Consider the following 18503-nt stretch of genomic DNA (forward strand, 5'->3'; position numbering starts at 1 on the left):
GTTCTCACCCTGGGCCAGCAGGGGGATACTGTAGATAGTTTTCACTTAGGTCCACATATGCAAATAAGGAATTGAAAGTGACGTTCAGTGAGTGGATAGTTACAGAAAGTTGTTACTGTTGCGTTGTGCTGGAGCTCTATATAAGCAGGCTGGCTGAATCCTTCAGTTCAGTTCTGTTCTGGCCTGTGAATAAACAGGAGCTGTTTGAAAAATCGCTGTGTCGTCTGATATGTTCACCTACAACTTAACATTCTTCACCTGGCAAACGCCCCAAATGACAGAAAGGAGATTCTGACTAAACATCAGGAGGAGCTTTCTGACAGTAAGAGCTGTTTGACGGTGGAGTGGACTCCCTCAGGAGCTGGTGGACTCTATTTCCTTGGCTGTTTTCAAGCAGGAGTTGGATGAATGCTTCAGCAGTGCTTCTTGCAGTGCTGCGGGTTGGACTGTTCTATGGTCCTGTGATTCTGTGACGCTATGGGGTGATGGCTGTTCTGCTTCTGAGCACAATGCGAAGTGCTGGTTCTTTTACACACCATGGGAGGAAGGTCTGAAAGCTAAACTGCTATAAACATCATTGTGGCTTCTTCATTTCACGGGGCTTGACTCGACGACCCTTGGGTGTGCCTTCCCCCTCTCTGATCCTGCAATTCATTGGAGGCTTTTAAACAGAAGTTGGGTGGCCACTTCCCAGGGATCGATTGTCATTCCGGCATTGCAGGCGGGTTGGGCTGGATGACCCTCGGGGTCCCTTCCAACAGTACAATTCTATGGTTCTGTGACTCCATCCTGGACCCAGTCGTGGGAGCTAATAATTCCCAAACCGACAGTCAAGGTTCATCCAGCTGCTCAAAGCAGCCTCAGCCTGGTCCCTTGGGGTGGGATCCTGTGATCTGAGTGGAATTGCTGGTGGGCTTGCTTAGAAGCCAGCATCTTTTGTTTGGGACCCAGGCAGCTGCTTTAACGGACAGCCTTCCACCTGCAGACTGACCCCCGAGAGAGGGAGGGAGGGTGTCTTCCTTTTCTATGCTCCCCATAACATCCAGAACGCTGTTGCTGTCTTGCATTGCGATTCCGTGAGATCATATTTGGCGCATGCTGTTCGCTCTTCCTGTGTGGGTGGAAGTTCCAGGCAGAGTCCTTGGTTTGCTGGCGCTGAGGCCCAGGGCAGGACAGCACTGCCGATGGATAAATGCTGCAGTCATGTGGGCAGGATGGGATGGTCCGGACTGTTCCCAAGCCTTGCAGAGAGACGTTCTCCTGAGTGTGGCCTCTTCCATCCTCCTCGAGGCCTTTTATTTGTTGAACATGCCTATCTGCTAGGCACAAATGGCTGTGCTCTGCTACCCACAGTTGGAGGGAGCAATGCTTCTGAATCACAGTTGCTGGAAACCGCAAGAGGGCAGAGCGGCTCTTGAACTCGAACTTCCCACAGGCATCCGATTGGGCTAACTGAGAACAGGATGCTGGACTAGATGGGCCTGATCCTGCAGGGTTCTTTTTATGTTTCACTAATAGGTCGCAAGTTGTTTGCTGTGGCAAAGCCGGATGGGGAAACTTTGGTTGTAGGGTCCTAGAATTGTAGAGGGGGGGGGGACAGATGAGTGGGGGGGGGGGGAGGCGAGCATGGAGGGGCTGCCCTGTCACCAGGCCATGGCATGTTGTGTGGTTGAGCAGTAACATCTGAGTTGTGTCTCCATGCCTCCTTGCCTCTGCTCAGCTGAGTGCTTTGTCAAGTTTTTCTAAATGCCCAGCTTGACCATGGCGTAGGCAGGTGTTCTTGTGACTTTATTTGTTTTAAATAGTAAAATAGGCAGTCCTGTTCAATTTGTAAAATAAGGGGGGAGCGGGAGGGAAAGTTAGAACTGTAGAGTTGCCAGGGACCCCTGAGGGTGATATAGTTCAACCCCCCCCCTGCAGTGCAGGAATCACAAATTTGAAAACATTACTGCTTATCCAGGTATTGGTTAGGTGCCTGTCAAGCTACAGTGGTACCTCAGGTTAAGAACTTAATTCATTCTGGAGGTCCATTCTTAACCTGAAAGTGTTCTTAACCTGAGGTACCACTTTAACTAATGGGGCCTCCTGCTGCCGGTGTGCCGCTGGAGCACAATTTATGTTCTCATCCTGAAGCAAAGTTCTTAACCTGAGGTACTATTTCTGGGTTAGCGTACTCTGTAACCTGAAGCGTCTGTAACCCGAGGTACCACTGTATTCTGTTTTACTTCAGCACAACCTCAGTTCAAAGCATTTGACAATGGAAACCAATAAGTTTTAAAAATATATACGCAATAAATGCAGAAGTCACAACTGAAGCATCCATGACAGATGGCCATCCAACCTCTGCTTAAAACCCCCAATTGTTCCTTCCTAGCCTTTTGCCTGGGAAACATATGCGTGCCTAGTTTTGGGGGTATCCTCTTTTTGCAGTCTTTCCCCTACTGCCTTGTTGTTGGGATCAGTGGTGTGTCAGCGGAGGCTTTTTGGATTACATTGAGGCTAGAAGTTAAGACCCAGTGAGCAAGTTTTACTAGAATTACCAACCTCCCTCTCCGGGAAAATTATTTGATGCATATCCTACTTCCTCACAATTGTGTTCTTGAGCTACGGTCCCTGCATTGCAAGGGGTTGGACTAGATGACCCTCAGGTGTGTGTGTGTGTGTGTGTGTTGCAAAACAGCTTTCAGGCAAATGCAGTATCAATTCCAGACAGTTTTGCAACAATATCACAATCTTTGCTTAACGATACTGTATAAGCAAACTTTTTATTAAAAACAACAACCACCAAAAACACAAGACTTACTAGCAACATATTGAAGTAGCTGTGACAATGTGATCAAATGCAAACAACAATACAACAAGCATGGAGACCCACAACCCAATATGCAGATGGGAACTAAATGCAGAGAATTGCTCCCTTGATGACAGCTTGCCTATGTGAGGCTCCCCCTGCAGTTGATTCATGAGCTCTGGTTAGTAGAGGATCCTGCAGCACAATGAGTGACAGGAGGGAGGCCTTGGCGGCACAAACCACCTGTGCTCAGGGATCTACAACGGTTGCCGATTTGCTTCTGGGCCAAGTTCAAGGTGTTACTGCTAAAACCCTGAACAACTTAGGATCAGTTTAACTGCAAGATCGCTGTACAACCACTCAACCGCTTTGATCAGCAGAATTGGTGCTGTGACAGCTGCCACATGATCCCCGTTCCACACTTGCAGTTCCTCAATCTTTTAGTGTAGCGGCACCTAAACTTTGGAACTCCCTGCCTATTGATGCCAGGCAGGTGCCTTTTCTGTACTCTTTTCGCCACCTGCTAAAAATATTTTTGTTTAGGCAAGACTACCAAGATGTTTAGATAGCTTGTGCGAGTTTTAATCTGTTTTTAGTCTGTTGTTATTTCAAGAGTCTGAAATTATTGTTGGCAACACTTCTAATTGATAATTTGATTGTTTTATCTATTTTTGTAAATTGCTTTGAGTGGTTTTTTTTGTTTTTTGTAGTTGCAGCGGTAACTGCAACTGAGCGGTAACTCAGAAGGACAATTAAATGGCATTTTGGAACATGTTTACATCAGAATTCCCATACATACATCCATTCAGTTTGTTTTGTTCTAATATTGTACAGGATTAATAACATTTGCTGGAATCTCAGTACTGCCTTGCAGGGGGTTGGACTAGATGGTCCGTTTTTGGGGGGGTCCCTTCCAATGCAACAAATTATACAATTCCTTGAACAGTTTGCTTTGTGATGGGGGAAAGGGTCCGAATTCTGGGTGGTTCCTGTAATTTCTTCGGAGATAACAGATCTCTTGCTGTTTCTTGGCTTGGACCACTTTTTGATGCTGATGTCCAGAGAGGCATTTTTCACTTGCCCCACCCTGAACTAGAATGCTTTGATTTTTTTACTTATTTTTTTATTTGCGTGTGCAGCCATGGTATGAAAACAAATCCTGTTCCGACTGGCCAAAGGAAAGGCAGATTTCTTCCTCTTTCCTGCCCCCTCCCCCGTCCCTCATCCATTGCTTTGTGGAACAGCGGGAAGGAAGTTCACATTTCCATTGCTGATGTGAAGCAGAGTTCATCAGGATCCCAGGGCACGTCTAAGCAGCACACCCTGTTTTCCTTGCTGCTTTGGAATGGCTGCCTGGCTCGCCTTGCAGAGATCCCAGCCTTGCCTCTCTCCAGAAGCCAGCAAGAGAGCTCTCGCCTGGGTCAGCCAGCGTCTGCATGGATCCCAAGAGGCCGTGCAGAGAGTTGATCAGGCCTCCAAAGCTTCCGCTGTTGTATCCTGGTGATCCGTCCACCTTCAGGGGTGATCATGAACCTCCAGGATGCTCTGAAAGGAATGACAGAAGCTCTTTCATGGCTCCCTTGCTGACATCTTTCCAATGTTCTTTGTGGATAACAGATCTCTTGCTGTTTCTTGCTTTGGTGAAAATGTGTGCTATGTCTGGAGGGTGGTAGGCTGGTCCTTTGCAAAGGGATGATATCTGTGTGGTGGAATTCACTGGGTCAAGTTCTTGTTTTGCAAGTAAAAACAGGAACTGATGTCCAAACAGTGGGGGAAAATGAGGATGGCCAACTCTGTTCCCAAGCTGGTACTCAGTTTGTACTTCCTGGGGTGGGAGGAACAGACGCCTAGAATCATAGAATGGTAGAGTTGGAATGGATCCCAAGGATCATCTAAGCCAACCCCCTGCTATACAGGAATCTCAGCTAAAGCATCCATGACAGAGGGTCATCCATCTTCTGCTTAAACACCTCCAAGGAAGGAAAGTCCATCACCTTCCAAGGGAGTCCTTTTCACTGTCAAACAACTCTTACTGTCAGAAAGTTCTCCCTGATGTTTAATTGGAATCTCCTTTCTTGTAACTTGGAGCCATTGGTTCCATCTTCCAGGTGGCAGCCCTTCAGATATTTGAAGATGGCTATCATATGTCCTCTCTCTATCCTTTTATCCAGGCCAAATGTCCCCAACTCCCTCAACTGTTCCTTATCCAAATCCTTGGTATCCAAACCCTTGATCATCTTGGTTGCCCTTCTTTGCACACCTCCCAGCTTGTCAGTATCCTTCTTAAACTGTGGTGCCCAGAACTGGACACAGGACTCCAGGTGGAATCTGACCAAGGCTACTATGACTTCCCGAGACACTAGACTTCTGTTGATGTAGCCTAGAATTGCCCTCACCGAGCTGTGTTTCCCACAGAGGTTTAACGATTGATTTCTCTTCTGAGGGAACTCTGGGAATCGCAGTTCTGTGAAGGGAATGGGGGTCTCCTGATAACTCTCAGCACCTTGAAAAAACTACAATTCCCAGGGTGTTTTAGAGGGAAGCCACGATGGTTTAAAATGGTATCATGGTGTTTCAAATGTTTGGTTCCTTGTTTTTGCTGGAGACATCTGTCCGCAGCTCCTCCTCAGCTCTGTCCATTTGCTCTCTTACAGAGGCTGAGGCTGCCAAGGCCTGTGACTGGCTGCGAGCAGCTGGCTTTCCTCAGTATGCCCAGCTCTACGAAGGTAAGAGAATCAGGACTGCATGCAATTCCTTTGGGATGAAGTGGGGGAAGGGAGGCCCAGCCTGACACCCAGAATATTCAGCCGCCGCCACCACTGTGACTGTGTGGTTGGCTGGTCCACCTCTCTTGCTGTGTTTACTTAAGATCCACCCTCCCTAGATGTCCAGGTGAGGTCCCTCCTCAGATGGCTGCCAGTCTCTGCCTTCCCCCAGTAAGATACTGTATTATGGAATCGCAGAATGATAGAGTTGAGGAGGACCAGCCTAACCTGCTTCAGTGCAGGAATCACAGCTAAGGAATCCCGGACGGATGGTCATCCATCCTCTGTATGAAAACTTCAAGTGAAGGACAGTCCTCCACTATCCAAGGGGCGTCTGTTCCACTGTTGGGACAGCTCTTCCCCTCGGAAACCTCTTCCAAAGCTGCTGCAGCCACCACATTGGTCTCCATCTGAGACTGACTGAGCCAAAGGAAGCGTCAGGCGATGTCTGCATGAGAAACGCTTTTACATGAAGTTTGGGGGGAGAAATGTAGGAAACCTCCCATTCTGGCTGTGTTTGTTTTGCTGCCCGCCAGCCTGTGGAGCATGCAGCCACTTCATTTCAGAGGGGTTCTTTCCCTCTTCTTCTCTGGGAACCACCCTAGTGCCCCCCCTTTAAACCCAGATGGGAGTTTTTAGGGGTTTGTCCATGTCTTCCACATCAACCCAAAAGGCCAGCTGGGCTTCTGTTTTTCTCCTTCAGTGGACGTTTGGCCCCCACTGGCCCACAGAGACAGAACCTAGCAGTCCTCTTCTGAGAGGCTCCTGGTGGCCACAGGAGTTGGACTCCTGCCCCCTCCTTGACAAGATACCCTCTTGCTCACTTCCTGGCTGGTGTTGAGGAAGGTGCTTCTATCAAAGATAGGGGATCTTGGCCATCTTTTCACTGCCTCCTCAGGTATAAGGGGAGTTTTCAAGCATTTGGAGATTCTGGGCTCATTCACACTTCCTTTTGTGCTGTGTTTATAGTGTCCAAGCTGTTTTTGTTGTTCTCCTGGCACTTTCCCTGGGGAAACCCACATTTTACAGCTGAAACGGAGCAAATGGCAGTCTGTGGAAAACCCGGTTGCTGTTTACTCCAATTCAGCAGTAAAACACAGGTTTTCTCGGGAAAAGTGCTGGGACAAAAAATAAAATAAAAATGCTCAGACCTGGAACCTCCAGAACTGTGCCTGGAGCGTGGAGGAAAAGTAAATATGCACGAGCCTTCTGATTGACAGCAAGAATCATAGAAGGGAAGACAGAGAGGTAACATGAGAGCCATCTTGAAATATCTGAAGGGCTGTCCCACGGGAGATGGAGCAAGCTTGTTTTCTGTTGCTCCAGGGAGCGGGAGCAGAACCAATGGTTTACAGTGACAAGGAAGGAGATTCCAACTAAACCTCAGGAATAACTTTCTGACAGGAAGAGCTCTTCCACAGCCACTTGGATTCTTCCTGCATGCCATATACTTTACAACGCAAACCATACACAGCACAGGGTCTCCAGGCTGACTTTTGTTTCCTGTCGGCACATGGCATGGAAGAGCCAAACAAAAGCCTGAGCTTTGCCTTAGCTGGAGGACAGGAGAGTTACAGGGCCAGGACAATCGGAGGAAGCCCCCAGCAGCAAAGCGCAGCCAACCATTGTGCCAGTCAAATATCTCCCCTCCCATCACGTCCGCGCGAGACAAGACTGGCTGATAGTTTTCCAGGCTGCCTCTTTGTGAGGGTGGGGTGCATATGGGTCTGTTTTTGTTTGGTTTTTAGAATTGGGCAGGTGCTTGAAGGCTTCTTTTGGGATGTGTGCATTCTCCTGATGAGATCAAGCTTTGTTTTGAAAACAAACAACTCACAATACTAGCCCTTCATGTCAGAATAACAGAAAAATAGATTTTTAGACTTGGAAGGGACACCCAGGGTCATCTAGTTCAAGCCCCTGCAATGGGCGAACTTGAAAGCCATGGGGGGAAATCTGAGGGAAGACCTCTTGGCTGAAGAAAAACAGGACCAAGTAGGGCTTCATGGGGTCTGAGATGCCCCACGTCACTCCCCAGCCCTCTCCAGTGGCTACTATTTCCTTCACTCTTGCACTGCATGCATTTATTTCCTGATTAAATAAAAGTTGCACACCTCTTAATGGCAAATAAGCAGTTTGCAAACAAAGGATTCGTTTAAATCACACACACACACACAAATACCAGTTTAAATTTGGGAGTTCATGAAGCCCCTAGTCTTCAGCACAAGTTGCTCTCTTATTCTGACACATGCCCTTTGGCAACATTAAGGACTAAAAACTTGTTTTGCATTACATGAAAGCTGAGATTTGCTGGGTGCTGAACGCCAGTTTCTAAGCCGGTGTGGTATTATTCCTAAATTGCAAAGTTCTGCTGACAGAAAGTGACAGCGGGCTGGTGAATTCAAGTTAGGATGGAGCCTAGAAGTGAGAACAGAGAGGGCATTTGGCAGGGCAGCAGAAATATGGGTGTCCCTTCTTCCACCACGGACGCCACTGTGGACAACCGGCTTCTCCTCTAGCACCTTCAAGCAGCCGTCCATCTTCTCGATCAAACTCTTCTCTCCTCCTTCTCATCCTCAGAATCCCTCTTCCCTCTCGACATTGCCTCTGTGAAGAAGGACCACAGCTTCTTGGACCAGGATTCCCTCAAATCCCTCTGCAGGTTAAAATAATAATAAAAAAATGCTCACTGTTGCCAATGGAAGGATATGGGGAAGCACGTTGTTGTGGTCAGAGGGTGGCGTTGGAGAGGGCAGCTCAGCCAGGCTCAGGGGATGCGAAGGTCTGATCTTTCCTGGTCCTGTCAAGCAGCTGACCATCAACTGGCTCAGTGAGGTGGGAAGGGGGATCCTGGGACCTGGCCTGTCCTCTCTGCCAAGCCCATTTGGGTCTGGGAAAATATTCTGTCCATTTGCTTGATGGGCAGAGCACTTCTTCTGGGGCTGATGAATCCAAACTCGCTCCTCCATCCAGAGCATCTTGCTGCTCAGTATATGGCTGGTTGGGGTTTTTTTTTGGAGGGCCAGCTCTGACACACTGCTGGGATAAGCCCAGAGGGTGGAGATGCTACAGGATGTGAGCTTGACTGAGCTCTGGAAGTTGACGTCACAGATGAGGTCACGGACAGGAAACCTGAAGCCGTGGTTAAATTGAAGAGCTGTTCTTAAATGTGGCTCCCAAGTCATCCTTTGAGTTGTAAGAGCGATTTGGCAGTAGAGCAGACTCTCGCGGAAGGTGCTGGACCCTCCTTCGCTGCCGGTTTTTAAGCAGAGTTTGGATGGCCATCTCTCAGGGATTCTGTAGCAGATTCTCGCATTGCAGGGATGGCCCTTGGGGTCCAATCCAACTCTACAATTCTGTGAAGTTATAGCTCTGTAGAAAAATTAGGGGATGGGTCGCAGCGGGAGTTTGCTCCCTCAGATGCTTTTTTCCTCCTAAAGCCCCCTTGTTTTGGGTCCTCCCCAAGCCTGCCTTTCCTTCCCTCTTGTGCTTCGCTGGGACCATTTGAGCAACATTAGGATTCCTGTGTTAACTTTAATCCACGTAAACCAGGTTCCTTGATGAGATTATTGCCCTGCACGTAACACCACAAATGGCTGTGCACTTTCACATTCCAAAACCTATCACAATGCTCCCCCTTTCAGTAAATTTATTATCAACTTGTCTAGCTTTTTAAAATTGTAATGGCTACTGCTGCTATTGCTACTATTTTAAAATTGCCCTGCCCCTCCCCCCCGAATTGCTGCTGTCTCGTGTGGTTATTCTATTGTCAACGTTGTTCTGATGCTCTGGGCCTGTTTTAATTTTGACCCGGCAGCTCTTGGGCTTTGCCAAAATAAACAGCCCACCATCTCAAAATGCAAATAAATCGTATGTGTGTTAACCAGCTTGGGAAGTTGGGGTGGGGCTTTTCAGAGGCCGAAGGCCTGGCCCAATGCCCTTCTAAGGGGTTACCTTTTAGTCTGGTAACCCCTTAGAAGGAATACAGGGAGTTGGACTGGATGACCCTTGGGGGTCCCATTCCAACTCGCATGATTCTGCGATCACTGTGTGTCTGTGTTGGGGGCCAGGCTTTAATCCCCTTGCCAGCTGGCTCCACACTCCAGGAACTTTCTGTTAGGGGGCAGGAGGCCGGGGGGACATTTCTCTGGACTTGGGTCGCAGTTGCTGGCTTGAGATGAAAGTGACGCTCGGCCGGTCGCCGGCATGTTTGAGCAGCTGGAAGCGCCTTGCTGGGGCTGCTGAGCCACACATGTTGGTTGCTTAGTGCCCATAGTTCCCCCTCTATTGGCCTGAGCTGGCACCCCCACCCACAGCATCCCTGGAGAGAGCCGCGTGTGGTCACTTGATCCCCAGCTGTTTGCGGGACAAGTGACGGTGCCCCGAAACAAGAGCCGCTTGTTTTTAAATAGCCTGGCCGGCGGCAGCTGGGACGGGACGGCCGAGCCAGACAAAAGCCCCTCTCCTTTACTCCTTGCAGGAGACTCGTGACACTGAACTCGTGCGCCTCGATGAAGCTGGAGGTCCACTTTCAGCGGAAACAGGTAAGCCTGGGCCCTTGGATGGGGAGGCCGGGAAGGGCCCAGAGGAATCGAACCTGGCCCCTGGGGAAGGAAGCTCAGGCAGACCTAGCACAGCAGAAAGCAGGTCTCAGTCAGGTTTTCTCCCTCCCTGCCACCCAAATGGATTTATTAAAGGTTTTTAAATGACACAGAACAGCCCCTGTGGTTCCTGCATTGCAGGGGTTGGACTAGATGACCCCCTGGCCCCTTCCAGCTTTTCTGAACATGCAACAGTCTAATTAGTACAGTCGGCATGGTGTAGGTATTAGAGTTGAGGACCTGGGACAGGCTAGGGTTCAAATTCCTCACTTGGCCACAAAACCTACAGGTTGACTTTGGAGGCCAGTCACTGCCTCTGGGCCTGGCCTTTCTCAAAGGGTGTTGTGGGGCTCAAATGGGGAGGGAGAAGAACAACCATTTTGTAGCAGTCAGAGTGTTAGACTAGTGACCTGGGAGACAACACATGGTTGTGGTTGGGGTTAAATGAAGAGGAGAACCACATGCTCCACCTTCAGCTCCTCGGAGAAAACAATGGGTTAGAAAATTAAATTAAATTAAAATAAATCCCAGTAACTGAGGGATTAGGGATGTGGGTGGCGCTGTGGTCTAAACCACTGAGCCAAGGGCTTGCCGATCAGAAGGTCGGCGGTTCGAATCCCCTCGACGGGGTGAGCTCCCATTGTTCAGTCCCAGCTCCTGCCCACCTAGCAGTTCAAAAGCATGCCAAAAAGTGCAAGTAGATAAATAGGTACCTCTCTGGCGGGAAGGTAAACAGCGTTTCCGTGCGCTGCTCTGGTTTCACCGGAAGCAGCTTAGTCATGCTGGCTACATGACCCGGAAGCTATCTGCAGACAAACGCCGGCTCCCTCGGCCAGTAAAACGAGATGAGCGCCGCAACCCCAGAGTTGTCCGCGACTGGACCTAACGGTCAGGGGTCCCTTTACCTTTAACTGAGGGATTATTTCCTGTGCTTGCTTTAGAATGACGACTCGGGAGACGAGGACTTCTGTGCCATCAGTGATCGGTGGGCTTTCCAGAGAGACAGCCGTAGGTGGTCCCGAATCGGCTCCGACGATTTCCTCTCCCGCAGCCCGGAGGCAGCCTCCACCATGAGGAAGCTGCCCAGCCAGGAGAGCATCCTCACTGACCTGAGTGCTGAGCTGGAGGCCTCCTCTCTCCACAGCAACCCCAGCACAGGCGAGTGTCCTGCTCTCCCTGACCCATCCTCCACCCAGGATTCTCCGACCTTGACCCTCTCCGTCCCCAGCTTGGAGGACCACTCGCCCACTGACCAGTCCCAGGACATGAGTGGGACCAGCAAGGGGGACGCCAGGAAACGCCGGACTCGGAGCTTCCTCAGGAGGATCGAGTCCCTCAGGAGGAAGGACAAGGAGAAGCTGGACTCTGCCAAAGCCCCAAAAGAGGATGGGGCAGATGCTGAGTCCTGGTGGAGCTCCTCAAAAGACCCAAGAAGTGGGATGTCGCCTTCTTCCTGTGGAAGCAAAACGCTTCCCTCAAGAGGGCGCCGGGCCAACGGCGCCTTGGGCTCAGCTGGGGAGCAGCCCAAACATGGTAGCATTTACCTGGAGGACTACGAGGCAGGCCGGGGCAAGGGCACCCCCTGGGATGCTGGCGGATTGGGCCACCATGACCTTTTCGAAAGGGACTATTTGGTCCACATCCCCAGAGACTACAAGCCGGGCACTTTCCCCAAGTCTCTCTCCATCGAAAGCCTGTGCCCGCTTGAGAGTGGGTGTTTGCCTAACTGGAAATCGAGTGGCCCGGCTTCAGGCCTCTCGCCAGGCGGGGTTGGGATGGGCAGCAGGACAGGCGAGGCCTTGGAGTGCAGGCTGAGGCGGCCCTCGTGCGGCTCCACAGGCAGCTGCACCAGCCTCTATGACAATGTGCCCGAGTCCAGCAGTGTCACGGACGACCTGTTTGGCCTGGACAGGGACGTCATCTACGAGAACCTGGACGAAATCCTGGAGCATGTTTGGGGGCTGCAGAGGAAGGTGGAGCTGTGGTCCGAGGCCATCCAGCTGGACCCGGAGGGCGGAAGCATCGGTGGCGGGGAGGAGACGGACTCCGGAGGGGAGCCTGCCACCCCAAACTTTGAGGAGCGCTCTGTGTCGGACATTGGCACGTCGGCCAGCGACTTTGACAGCACGGCCAACTCCCTGAACGAGGCGGAGGACCTGGGAATGAGGGAGCGGAGAGACTCCGGGGTGGGCGCCTCCCTCACCAGGCCTTGCAGGTAGGGGGTCAAGGAATTGTCAAGGTGGGTGGGGCCCCCAGGGTCATCCAGACCGACCCCATGCAAATTGGTTAGACAGGAACCAGAAGATCACACCATGCTTCTATAGGAAAACAGTGTGGCAAACTGGATGTTTTGAGGAGAGCCAGGGTAGTAGAATCCTGGAATTGTTGTGTTGGAAGGGATCCCAAGGGTCATCTAGTCCAGCCCCCTGCAAGGTGGGAATCGCTCAAGAATCCCAGACAGTTGGCCATCCAACCTTGCAGTCAGGATGTTGGGAGGCACTTCCTTGTATCTCCTGGAATTTGTCCCTCTATTCCTCCCTCTTTCCACCCAGCAGTTGTTCTTCAGGGTCTCCTTGCAGGTTGCAATCCTGCTCTGTATGCCTGGAGTTTTGCTTTACACAGTTTTTGAGTTTTCTGGAGTCAGGATGCCTATCACACGTAACAAGTGCAGGATGCACATGTGGAACTGTCAACCCGTTTTTTCTTTCGATTTGCCGTGGGACTGCGCTCGGACTCCTAGGATTTTCCATTTTTATTTTTAAATTGGCATTTGGCAAATGTGTTCAGTGCTGCCCATAAGGAGAGAAGCAGCTGCTGGAAATGCAGTGGATGATAACCATAGTAATAACAACTTTTATATAATATGGGCTGCAGCGGGTTGGGCTAGATGACCCCTCAGGTCCCTTACAGCTCCACAATCCTAGGATTCTACGATGCACCAGCCTTTGCCTTAACATGGCAGGGCCCTTATGGACTGGTACCATGGGTGGGTTGTACATTAGTTTTGAAGATGGTTCCAGGCACCCTGTGGGAAAGCCCGGGAGCAATTACAGAAGCCAGCGAGTTCTCTTTAGTCAACTAAACCCATGGCGGGAAAATGTCCCAACTCAGGTTGGAAGTTTGGTGCCCTCTAGTGAGCCGAAATGGAAATAGCACCCCTGTGAATTTTGGTACCACTTAGATGTCTGCATCTTTGTGATGGCACCCCAAAAATATAACAGCTAAAGTATGCTATTTCTCCTTTGCTGCATCTGACCTTCAAAATAGCTAGACCCCACCTTTTCTTTTCATGAATTCATTTCTAAATAAGGTTTCTGCTCTTTGTGGATGGAGGATTCGACTTTTTGCCTTCTGCACATTCCTAAGTTTGACTGAGGATGACCCGTGGGGTCCCTTCCAATTCTATGATTCTAATCGTGATTCTGCCTTGATCAGACCCCACCTCTAGTCCTGTGCCCCATTCTGGGCACCACGGTTGGAGCTGAGCTGAGGGTCCACTTTGAGTGGCAGGTGGCAAAGCTGGTTGAGGTTGAGATAAATCAGTGACGTCTGTTCTTCCTCCCCTACCAGGAAGCTTCGCTGGCACAGCTTCCAGAACTCCCACCGACCCAGCCTGAACTCTGCTTCCTTGGAGATCAACCGCCAATCCGCCGCCCAGCTCAACCTCCTCCAAAAATGCTCCCTCCTTCGCCTCACAGCCATCATGGAGAAATACTCCGTCCCCCACAAGCAGAGCTGGTCATGGTGAGTCAGCACAGAGATTCTGCCAAGGAACGTTGTGGTCTGAAATATCCATTAGAAAGTGGAGAAGGGAAAGGGAAAGGCAGGAGCATTTGGCCCCGGGCATGGGGGTTAGAATAGATGTCCCTTGAGGTACCTTCCAGCACTACAATTCTAGGATCCTGTATAGCATGTACAGTGGTGCCTCGCAAGACAAAATTAATCCGTTCCGCGAGTCCCTTCGTCTAGCGGTTTTTTCGTCTTGCGAAGCAAGACCATTGATGGCTAAGCGTATTAGCGCTATTAGCGGCTTTTAGTGGCTTTTAGTGGCTTTTAGCGGCTTTTAGCGGCTTTTAGCGGCTTATCGGCTTAGCGGATAAGCAGATAAACGGCTTAGCGGCTTAGAAAAAGGGGGGGGGAGGAAAAAAACCCACAGGAACTCGCAAGACATTTTCATCTTGCGAAGCAAGCCCATAGGAAATTTGTTTTGCGAAGCACCTCCAAAACGGAAAACCCTTTTGTCTAGCGGGTTTTCCGTCTTGCGAGGCATTCGTCTTGCGGGGCACCACTGTATATATCTTTAGTTGAATGGTATCCCATTCAACTAAAGATATATACATACTATACAGGATCCTAGAATTGTAGTGCTGGAAGCTACCCCAAGGGTCCAAGGATGGGACGCGGGTGGCACTGTGGGTTAAACCACAGAGCCTAGGACTTGCCGATCAGAAGGTCAGCAGTTCGAATCCCCGCAACAGGGTGAGCTCCCGTTGCTCGGTCCCTGCTCCTGCCAACCTAGCAGTTCAAAAGCACGTCAAAGTGCAAGTAGATAAATAGGTACCACTCCGGGGGGATGGTAAACGGTGTTTCCGTGCACTGCTCTGGTTCACCAGAAGCAGCTTAGTCATGCAGGCCACATGACCCGGAAGCTGTATGCCGGCTCCCTCAGCCAATACAGCTAGATGAGTGCCACAACCCCAGAGTCGGTCACGACTGGACCTAATGGTCAAGGGTCCCTTTACTTTTACCTTTATCTCCAAGGATGCTTCTTCAAGGGCACTGCCCTCATTGGGCTAAATAAATTGACACACCTCTGAAGCCTGTTATCCATTCTCTATCTGCCATGTGTGTGGCAGAGCAGATTATTAATGCAGAAACACAGAATCAGGGAATTGTTGTGGTGCAAGGGACACCCCCCCCAGCCATTTAGTCCAACCCCTTGCACTGCAAGAATGGCAGCTAAAGAATCCCCAACAGATAGCCATTGAACCTCTGCTCAAAAAGTGCCCCGCAACTTCCTTTACCTATTGTGGGAGAGGGTAAGTTTTTGTAAATGCTGATGGGGCTTAGGATGTGCATTCTGTTGGGGGACAGATTGCAGTGGCAGGAAAAGAAGGAAAATAGACAGTTTTGAGGAGGGCTGGGGGAGGCAGTGTTGGACTTCCCAGTAAATTTATGCCCTAGGGAGAGAAGAGGACAGGCCTTTATTACCTAGAGCACAAGGTGGAAGGAGCAGCATCTTACTCTGGGAAATAAGGCAGGAATGTGCTAATAAAAACTGCTCCCTGCCAGGAATGCTTTAGCTTTGATTCCTGCATTGCAGGAAGTTGGACCAGATGAGCCTTGAGTTGCTGCCTGGGGACCTAGGGACTCCCCGCTTCCTACTCCATCCTTCTGATGCCAAATTGCTGTATTCTTCCCTGCATTTGTTTAAACTGTTTTAGCCATATGGTGGGTTTGGGGAGGTGTTTGTGTGTGTCGGGGGAGAAGAAGAGCTGGGCCGAATCCTGTTCAGGCTGGGCAGGCAGCCCCTGGAGACACACATTCCCCCCCCCTGCTTTCCTTTGACAGAATAGGACAGGCATTCCCAGCAAGGGCCCACAATCCCTTTATTTATTTTTCTATAGTATTTTCATTTAATTGCTCCGTACAGCCCAAATAACAAAACTTAAGGCTTCACAAAACAAAACACGTAAAAATGAAACTGAACTGGACCAAGGTCAGCAATGGGATGCAAGAGAAAACGATAAAAGCTGGTTATCTGGATATTTGCAATTCCCTATTGACCACCCCCACCCCTTCTTTCCTCCGGCAGGGCAGTCCCGAAGTTCATGAAGAGGAGCAAGACCCCCAACTACAGGGACAAGAGAGTCTTTGGGGTCCCACTACTCGTCCACGTCCAGAGGACTGGACAACCGCTGCCCCAGAGCATTCAGCAGGCAATGCGCTACATACGCAGCCAGTGTCTGGACCAGGTGAGGGGACCTCGGCAGGCTCAGCCAGGCTTTGCCTCGGCCACAGCCCCTCTGAAGTCTTGGGGTGCCAGCAACCTGCCCCTATGGGGGTCTGGTCTCCTGCAGCAGCCTTCACCAATGTATTCTTCTCTGGCTGCCTTAGACGGCAACACCCACCAGCTCCATCTGGCAGGGCTGTTAGAACCATAGAATTGTAGGGCTGGAAGGGACACCAAGGGTCATCCATTCCTGCCTCCCGGAACTACAATTCCCAGAGTTCCCTGGGAAGAGGGATTGGCTGTTAAACCCCTCTGGGAAATGCACCTCTGCCAATATTATTATTTATTAAAAAAATAAAATTGGGGGCAGAAGTGAGAACGCCATCCAATGATACACAGTTAAGGCCACATCTCTGGCAGGATAATGTAGTTGTGGGGAGACAGAGTCTCTTTATAATGCCCTGGACTTGGAGCAAGAAGGTGCAGGGGGTTGTAGACCCATTTGGATTACTTGGACGCGGGTGGCACTGTGGTCTAAACCACAGAGCCTAGGGCTTGCCGATCAGAAGGTCGGCGGTTAAAATCCCTGCGACGGGGTGAGCTCCCGTCGCTCAGTCCCAGCTCCTGCCAACCTAGCAGTTCGAAAGCACACCAAAAAGTGCAAGTAGATAAATAGGTACCGCTCTGGCAGGAAGATAAATGGCGTTTCCATGGTCTGCTCTGGTTCGCCAAAAGCAGCTTAGTCATGATGGACACATGACCTCGGCCAATAAAGCGAGATGAGCGCCGCAACCCCAGAGTCGTCCATGACTAGACCTAACGGTCAGGGGTCCCTTTACCTTTACCTAATACTGACATACTTGATTTAGATATGGAAATTTGTTATGTTAGATCCTAAGATATCCCTTTTATTTCATGATGTTGGCAATGATGCCTGACATGTCATAAAATTCTACTCAATATTGATCCAGAGTAGATTCCAATATATAGTTAGCAGAGTAAAAACTTATACACGTTGCAGGATTCCCCAAAAAATAGACCAAAGGCAATTAATATTTCATCTAGCAGAGCTTTACTGCTACTGAAGGCAAATGAGCATAATGGTCACAAATCCAATACTTTCAGGATTGGCACTGTCCGTAAGAAATCCAGTTGCAGCAGACTTGACTTTAACTTACAATAACTTATAATAAGACTAAACCTTAACAGTAATCATACTATGTACAGAACACCATACCAGAAGGAAAAGAGAAACTGAAACTGAAACCCAGAGTCCTTCTGGCCTATTATTATCGTCCACATGACCTTAACAGAAAGAGATAAGAGAACCAGTTTAAGCCAGTTGTACTCAGCTTCTCTGAAGGAATAACCCAAACATCACGAACCTTCTGCTTGCTTCTTTCACACAGAGAAGCTTCCAGAACCCTCTTGAATTAATTAGAATAGGGAAGATCTCTACACATCAGATCAATACTCAGTATAATCAGTATAATCAGTACTAAGAAATACTAACTGACATGACATTCCATTTTAAAAAGCACAACTTTTAAACAGGAGGCACCACAAATCAAACCTCCGCTGCAGAGTCCTGGTCTGGACGCTCTGTGAAAATGTCTGAGAATCACAGAACTGTAGGGCTAGAAGAGACCCAATGGGTCATCTAGCCCAACCCTCTGCAAAGTCAGCTTGACCAATGTTGGGACTCAACACAAGAGAAGCCCTCATAGCTCTTTGGCTCAAGGGTACTTGCATTTTCTTTCATATGATCTTTCCCTCTCTCTTTCTCTGGGGTCTCCGAGCAGGTCGGCATTTTCCGTAAGTCCGGGGTCAAGTCCCGGATCCAGGCCCTGAGGCACATGAACGAAGCTTCCCCAGACCATGTGAGCTACGAGGGCCAGTCGGCCTACGATGTGGCTGACCTGCTCAAGCAGTACTTCCGTGACCTCCCTGAGCCCGTCTTCACCAGGAAGCTGATGGAGACATTTCTGCAGATTTACCAGTGTGAGTGGAGGTTCTGGTTTTGTTTTGTTTTTATGGCCTTATCGGCAGGGGAAGCAATGGATAAGGGATTTGTTTATTTGTTTTATCTATACACCACCTTTGCCTCCAAAAAGCACGAGGTGATGTACATGGTTATCTTTTCTATGTTTTCAGCTTTCTGTATTTATCTGTGTTGTTTTAATTTGCGTAAGCCGCCTTGAGTCCCGTTCTGGGAAAAAGGAGGGATACAAACAAACCAACAGTAGTAGTAGTAAATAAACAATCCTTTTGGATCATCCCAGCATGGCAGAAGAAAGCAGGAATTGATTTGCGTATTTTCCAGGAGGTAAATCATAAGGTTGACATCCAGCTGAGAAGATGTGGGGCTGTCTCTAGCTAGGGTGTCTGAGCAGAAT

General features: G+C 49.6%; 1 protein-coding gene across 3 annotated transcripts in view; it reads left to right on the forward strand.

The window, feature by feature from the left end:
- STARD8 (StAR related lipid transfer domain containing 8) overlaps window positions 1-18503 on the forward strand; it is a 68083-nt gene that overhangs the window by 41625 nt on the left and 7955 nt on the right. For all 3 annotated transcript variants that reach the window (XM_079987948.1, XM_079987947.1, XM_079987949.1), the window contains 7 exons: window positions 5446-5517; window positions 8134-8215; window positions 10034-10097; window positions 11096-12369; window positions 13725-13898; window positions 15970-16129; window positions 17910-18108. In XM_079987948.1, the coding sequence (XP_079844074.1) occupies window positions 5446-5517; window positions 8134-8215; window positions 10034-10097; window positions 11096-12369; window positions 13725-13898; window positions 15970-16129; window positions 17910-18108 (2025 nt within the window). The remainder of the gene's footprint in view (window positions 1-5445; window positions 5518-8133; window positions 8216-10033; window positions 10098-11095; window positions 12370-13724; window positions 13899-15969; window positions 16130-17909; window positions 18109-18503) is intronic.

The sequence above is a fragment of the Podarcis cretensis genome (assembly GCF_951804945.1).
Source record: "Podarcis cretensis genome assembly, chromosome: 8".
NCBI lineage: Eukaryota > Metazoa > Chordata > Lepidosauria > Squamata > Lacertidae > Podarcis > Podarcis cretensis.